At 43.7% G+C, this 7,281-nt stretch overlaps 1 protein-coding gene across 1 annotated transcript; it reads right to left on the bottom strand.

Annotated features, from left to right (window-relative positions):
- Positions 1-4,993: 4,993 nt before the first annotated feature.
- LOC122060810 (phenolic glucoside malonyltransferase 1-like) lies at positions 4,994-6,421 on the bottom strand. The gene has a single exon (XM_042623909.1). It carries the CDS (start codon positions 6,419-6,421, stop codon positions 4,994-4,996), a length of 1,428 nt encoding a protein of 475 aa, XP_042479843.1.
- Between the last annotated feature and the right edge of the window lie 860 nt (positions 6,422-7,281).

Genomic DNA, 7,281 nt, shown 5'->3' on the forward strand with positions numbered 1-7,281 from the left:
GCCAAATGGAAGAGCGCATATAAGAGCGTTTAGGAAGGCCTGAATGAAATAAAAACCTTGCTCGAAGCAGGCTGCTCAGCTGGGAATCTTCTGCCTTGATTGACCATGCTAGTTTGGCAATTAAAGTCATATTAACCTCACGCAACCTTCTGATGCCAAGACTCCCCTTGTCCTTGGGTTTACAAATTGTATCCCATTTGACAGTGGTAGCCTTAGAAGAGTCTATCTCACCAGTCCATATAAAATTCCTCATCCACTTTTCAAGATTCCTGATTAAGGGAGAAGGCCACCAGTAAACTGAAAAGTTGTGCAAAGTCATTCCAGAGATGACAGACTTTACAAGTTCAACTCTCCCTGCCATGGACAAAAGTTTCCCCTTCCAGCCAGCCAGCTTGGCTTTAATTTTGTCCATAACAGGGAGAAGAGGGTCTCTTTTCACTCAGCCTTGGAAGATCTCAACGCCCAGGTTTTTTGTTGGGAAGTTGCAGCAAGGAATTTCCAACTCTTCTGCAATCCACTGCTTCCTTACTGAAGGAATTTTCCCCAAGAACAACTTGCTTTTCTCTAAATTAAAAAACTACCCAGAGCATTTTTGATAGATAGCAAGGAAGGACTTCAAATTTCTAACATACCTCTTGGAAGCGTTCATGAAAATGAAGACGTCATCGGCGAATAAGAGATGCGTAGGGACATCAGCACCACGAGGACCCGATAGAGGCTTTATATGAGATTTAGCGGCTAAGTCACTCATGCCACGACAGAGAACCTCTTCGGCAATAATAAATAGGATGGGGGAGATGGGATCTCCTTGACGTGGCCCTCTACTGACTTCAAAAAAACCCACAGGACCGCCATTCAGGAGCACAGAGATCCTGGCCGGCTGAAGCAAGGTATGAATCCAGCCAGTCATTTTTTCAGAGAAACCAAACCTTCTGAGCACTTGGAATAGAAAATCCCAAGAGATAGTGTCAAACGCCTTTTTGATGTCTACCTTGAGACCAAGATTGCCACCTCTAGAGGTCTGCCCTATTAAGTTTGCCAATTCTGAAGCTAGACAGATATTAGTCTGAATAAGCTTCCCTTTCTGAAAGGCTCCCTGCTCTTGCGAAATAATTTTTGGCAAAACACTAGAGATACGAGAGGCCATTATTTTAGATAGGATTTTGCAAAAAAAATTCCCCATACATAATGGACGGAATTTGTCAAGAGATTTGGCTCCCTCCACCTTAGGAATTAATAACAAGAAATTATTATTAATACCATGGGGAAGAATACTTGATGAAAAAAAACCCTTGACAGCTCTGTAGACATCGTCATGGATTATATCCCAGCATTTTCTGAAGAACGCTCCAGTGAAGCCATCAGGTCCTGGAGAGCTGTCCGGATCAAGGTCCCACACCGCTCTCTTGATCTCCTCTTCAGAGGGAATGGCATCCAACATCACTTGGTCCGAATTCTGAAGAATTCTGGGAATGCAGTTAAAAATCTGGGGGTGATCCTCCAGGTCTACTTTCTTGTGAAATGTCTCATAATATTCTGCCAAATAGGATCCCATCTGATCTCGAGCACTAATAGCAACTCCATCCTCAGTATTGATGCATCTAATAGTGTTTTTGGATCTCTTGATTCTGGTCATGACGTGAAAAAATCTGGAACACCTGTCCCCTTCCTTAAGCCATCTTACCCTAGATTTTTGAAGCCACAATTTCTCCTGGTTTTCCATTGCTTTCCAATATTTGGTCTTGGCATCGGCTTCCTGATCAAAGAGCTGCTCAGTGAGGCCATCCTCCTCAATGCTTCTCTGAATGTTCTCCAGCTCAGCCTTGGAAGTAATCACCTCCTGATCCAGATTAGGGAAAGCTTCCCTAGACCAAGATTTAATAACAGGCTTCAGAGCCTTCAGCTTCTGCGCAAGGATGAAAGGGGGAGATCCTGAGAAGTTATTATGCCAAGCTTCTTTTATCACATATAAAAATTGATGGTGATCCATCCAAAAAGAATTTAGCCTAAAAGGGCAGTTTTTAGGCTTAATAGAAGAAACCAAGCAGGCCATCAGGGGAGCATGATCTGATGCAACACGAATCAGCACCTTTTGAATGCAATCGTCAAAGATCTTCATCCACTCTTCATTCACAAAAGTTCTATCAAGAATCGCAGCAACATTACCCCTTCTTCGGTTATTAGTCCAAGTAAATTTTCTTCCCAAGGAAGGGATTTGGATCAAAGCTAAAGCATCAACCATGGCAGCAAACTCAGAGGCTGCGCCAAGAGAGAAACTTCCTGGCCCTCGTCTCTCGTGGTCGTAAAGGGTTGCATTAAAATCCCCAATAATCATTCTCGGCACTCCCGAATCACCAGAAACTATATCCATCCACAGAGATCTCCTTTTTGCTCTGAGGCATTTTGCGTGCACCATAGAAACATTAAGCATTCTACCATTCCACTCCACTTGGATTGACAACTGCTGCTCTGACATGGAGGATATTAATGGTTTCCTTAGTCTTTGCTTACACATGATCTAAAGGTTTGGATGCGCATCGACCCTTTCATTATGAATAAAATCAGTCGCGAAACCGAATTTACTAAAAAAAATTTTTGGAAATTTATTCGTAGACACCATTGGTTCGGCTAAACAAATGATATCAGGAGAGTTCTCACGGACTATCTTCAATAAGGCAATCCTAGCTGATGCCTTCTTAATTCCGCAAATGTTCCAAAAGAGGACTTTCATGGACGCCTAGATGATGGGATTTGGTCGCCTCTAGCTGGTCGACCCACTTTCTGCATCTGTTTTCCCTTCTTTCTTTGCATTCTAACCCAGCCTTGCTGCCCCTCTTCCCTTGCCACAACCGCTGAATCTACCATTGCAGCCGCCTCGTGAGCATCGTCGCGATTGGCACCATCACGAGTGGCAACTCGCGTACTCCTGCGCACAGTCTCAAGGTGGCGATCACTGGCATCAGGGCTGCTCCCAATCCAGGATCCAGAGGTCTGATTGATAGGATCTTGGGTATGTCCAAGATCCATACCCACTTCTGCCTGACTCGCTTCAGTACTCAAACCGAGCACAACCTCCAACTGAGGATCTCCATGCAGATTGTTTGCATTTTCAAAATTTAAAATCTCATGTTGATTTGAAATCCTATTACTTGTGGAAAGAGAATCCACATTGGAGCCCAAAGGAGAAGGTCTCCTTGATGGAGGCGTCATATCCTCCCTAGGAGTCTCAACGCCCCCACTTGCCAAGTTTAAGGAACTTTCCAAAATAGGAGAGTCCTCCCTGTCACTTCCTCTCTCCACCATGGCCGGTTCAGTAGCCCCCAAAGCCTCCTCCCTACCACCGTGTAAGGTGGCCTCAGCTTCACCGGCATCATGAGCATCACGATGCTGAAGTCAACGTGAGGAAGAAAAGGTGGAAGGCACCATTGTTCCCCTAGGAGAGTCATTGACATATACTGCTCCTGGGACTCCTTGATTAGGCTCCGCACGACGAGCTCGCGAATCTGCTATCTTCTTCTCTTTACAATCAGATAGGACATGTCCCACTTTTTTACAAAATCCACACTGCCCCATTGAATCTTCGTAGAGCAATTTCTGCTCAAACCAGAACAAGTTTGCAGTTCCTGGTTGCCGTCGCTCTACCTGAATTTCCTCAGGTCTTGCAGATCCCGTGTTCATCTCCACTAGGACAAGAGCATAGTTCCCGTACATTACATTCTTCGTGCGATGATCGAGAGCCACCGGATGGCCCGCAACCTTAGCCATTGTCAGTAACACCTTCTCGTGCCAGTATTCTAATGGCAAGTCTGGAAACCTCACCCAAACAAGATTTTTTTTTACTGGTTTTTCATGTATACTGAAATCCGGGCACCAGCGTTGAAAACGCACGAGCTGCCCTCCCACCTTCAAAGGACTTCTCTTCCAGATGGATGCCATGTCCGCTTCTTTCTCAAACTGAAAAATGGTAAACCCTTTACCCATGGGCACCATCTTGATGTGACCCTTAAGATTCCAGGATTCGCGAGCTTCTTTGCGAACATCATCCATAGAGAGGAATCGAAAATTAAGTCTACTGATAAGGGCATATCGATACCTCCCTAGTTGATCCTCATATGCATCCTGAGGTATAATTACCTTTGTTGAAGTTCCTGCGCGGACAGGGTCAGGGAGATCGTCAACTTCAGGCAGGACGCTCCGTACAGCCTTAGCATATGTTTTCTTAGGAATCTGGGCAGCAGGTTGTTCATTACCACCATCCACCACGAGGGAGGGTGCGGCAACGAGTGGTTCCTTCCCTTGATCGCCTTCTTCCGCCTGAGCACCAGTTTCCATAATGTTGTCCGAAGGATCAGCCTCCTTGGATACATTCAGCGTCTGAGGTGGGTTACAGGTAGCACTCCAGAAGTCTGTGAGCCGAAGCTGCTTGCCCCTCTCCGATGGTAGGCCTCCACCAGGGTCATGACCAGACTCAGAGATCGGAGCATTCATAGTCAAATCCAAATAAGCACAAAAAGAAAGGTGCAGTGTGAAACCTCATATGTGCTTGAATTGATATCGCATATGATTCATCATATTAAATTAAGACGCAAATTGAAAATTTATGTGAATAAAGATAATTATTTTTTATTATGAATTTAAATTAAATATGAAAGAAAATTTGTCAAATAATTTAAAGGCACTTCAATTGATTCAGATATTTTCTCTGTGTGCCACCTAACAAGTGTTGTGTTTACAATAAAGATTATTGAGATACAACAGTACATTATCTTAAAAAACTAATCGATACAAGTCATGCAAATTTACTTTATTTACGTAATAAAATTGTGTCTTCTTTGATAGTTGTTTTGTGACTTTTGCCCCCTCCCCTTGGCTCTTCTTTGATGGTTGTTTTGTGACTTTTGTCCTACACATACATCTGCACGTGCAAATTTATTTATAGATTTTAATAGAAAATCACTACCTTTGACCTAGAGAAGGAAGCGAGTAGTGAGAGTTAAGGCGGGCATAGAGAATGCTCTGTCAGAGCATTAAGCCCATCAACAAACTCAGAAGCAAAGGCTTCCATCTCCAGTTTGTTGAGAGCCAAATCAAACTCAAACCCACCATCTACATTAGAGCTATCTTTCAGAAACATGCCACTTGTTCCTTCAACGGATGTCATCTCCACCTTCTTTGGCCTCCCAAACCCAAAATCTGTCTTGTAATACTCAAACTGTGGTGACCCTGCGACTGCAAAAATTCGATCATGCGGCAGCTCCACCAAGCTTGCAACACTCTGCACCATGCCTTTCAAGACTCCTTTGTCCATCTCATGGAGCGCATATCCTAACAACTGTGCTGCCGCAGCTACTCCTCCTCTTATCAGATCAGTCTTGTCTTCAACGACCACTACATAAGGCTTGACACAGTTACCCATATATGTTCCAGGGATTGGAGGGTCCAGGCGAGCCCTACAATCGGCGTTAAGCACAAAGCTACTCATATTATTGTTGGACTCACCCACTTTTGCTTCTGCTTTAAGCAAACAAATCCAAGTGTAAGCACATGTCGCCACCAATCTGGATGGAGCAGCAATTGATCTTGTATGTGTTTGTGTTTGTTCTTCCTTCTTCTTGTATTGAGCGAAGATCCATTCCTTGAGTCTCCTACTGCTTGCTTCATTTAACTCGAATGTAGCTCGAACCAAGTTGGGTTTGAGTTCTCTATCTATCGCTCTCAATATTCGATTCTCGGACCCAGATTCGGAATCCATTAATCCTTCCAACAACTCCAAGAAAATATTTAAGATGCTCTCTTTATCCTCGATCACAGTCCTATCCAAGAATGGTAGAGATTCAGCTGAGAGAAACCCAGCTCCTAACTTGGAAATCGAAGACCATGTCCTCATGAAGTGGGTGAATGCTCTTCCATCGCAAGACGAATGGTGACGAGACAAAGCAATACAGATCCCAGTGTTTGGGAAAACAGTAACTTGTATTGCTAACAAGGGGATATTAGTTCCAGAAGTAGGCAAGTGAGGCACGAGTGGGCGTGATTCCATGGTTTCTCTTATGTGATTGGAGGAGAGATGATAAAAATCGGAATCCGACTCAGCAACGGTGAAAGAGACTGAGTCTCCTTCAGTGTAATAGATCATGGGCTGGTTGGGTTCATGAGGCCAAGAGACATTTCCTGCTAAAGGGTAGAAGTGGATGAGGGTGGAGGAGAGTGAGTGTTTGAGCTGTGGAAGCAGAGAATGAGTGAATTGAGATATTGGGTGTGGGTATTCATAGAAATATACTATTTCCACTGGTAGTACTGGTAACCAAAATGCATCGAAGAAGGTCAGAGGGATAGCGGTTGAAGTCGGGGCGGCGACGGAGCCCGGAGGTGGTGCAACTTTGCACTGCTCAAGAATCTTCACAGGTTTGGATGCAGCCATGAAGGTCAGAGGGACAACGCTGGGAAAGCTTCTTGTGGGGTTTGATTAAGGCAACCACAAATTAAGGAGTACATAGCCTGCCATTGGAGAATAAGGTTCTTTATAGCCTACCGTGTGAGAGTTGAGGATCCGGAGTCCCAATGTCGGTGTCTTTCAAAATAATGAGGCAGATGAGATAGAGATTTAAAGTCATGAAGCCTCCTTATATTGTGGGTGGATAGTTGATAATAACAAAGCATATAAGTAGATGGGCATTGAAGCCTCTAGGCTCTACATGCGTATGAATGATTATATTTTGTAAAGGAAATTACAATGACATATCATGGCACCCCCATCAGAGAACCACTCCCTTATGTTTACGGTTAAGTGATGACAGTCTTCAGTTTGCTATTTTTAAAATAGCCAAATTACCCTTATAAGCGGTAAATTTACAACCTACCCTTCTCCTATTACTTCCCCTAAATCGTGATTCCTCTTCCTCTTGCTACTTTCTTCACCGAAGAACACTCAGCAACTTGTTTTGTAAATCTACTCTTACTCGATTCATGATGGAACATGCAAATTGATTCAAAGATTAGACCTACGTTGAAGTTCTCATAATCACCCCTAACTCAGTGTGACAAATAACTCATAAACCCTCTTTCAAGTGGCAACATTCAGTTATGTTCAATCTCACTGTCTCCTTTGAGATTCGAAATACTCATGCACCACCTTCAAGGTACGATTTTCTGTTAGTCTTTCCCTTCATCTCTTTTTGTTATAATTTTCTGCTTCAAAGATAGCGATTTCTAGCATTTAGGGTTTTATTGAATAGGAGGTCGAAGGAAGAACCAAACGGAAACCCCAAAGTAGAAGGAGCA

The sequence above is a fragment of the Macadamia integrifolia genome, chromosome 14 (assembly GCF_013358625.1).
Source record: "Macadamia integrifolia cultivar HAES 741 chromosome 14, SCU_Mint_v3, whole genome shotgun sequence".
NCBI classification, from domain to species: domain Eukaryota; kingdom Viridiplantae; phylum Streptophyta; class Magnoliopsida; order Proteales; family Proteaceae; genus Macadamia; species Macadamia integrifolia.

Bases quoted from the DNA above. Each gene is read 5' to 3' on its own strand.
- LOC122060810 (XM_042623909.1), bottom strand. From the start codon at position 6,421: ATGGCTGCATCCAAACCTGTGAAGATTCTTGAGCAGTGCAAAGTTGCA.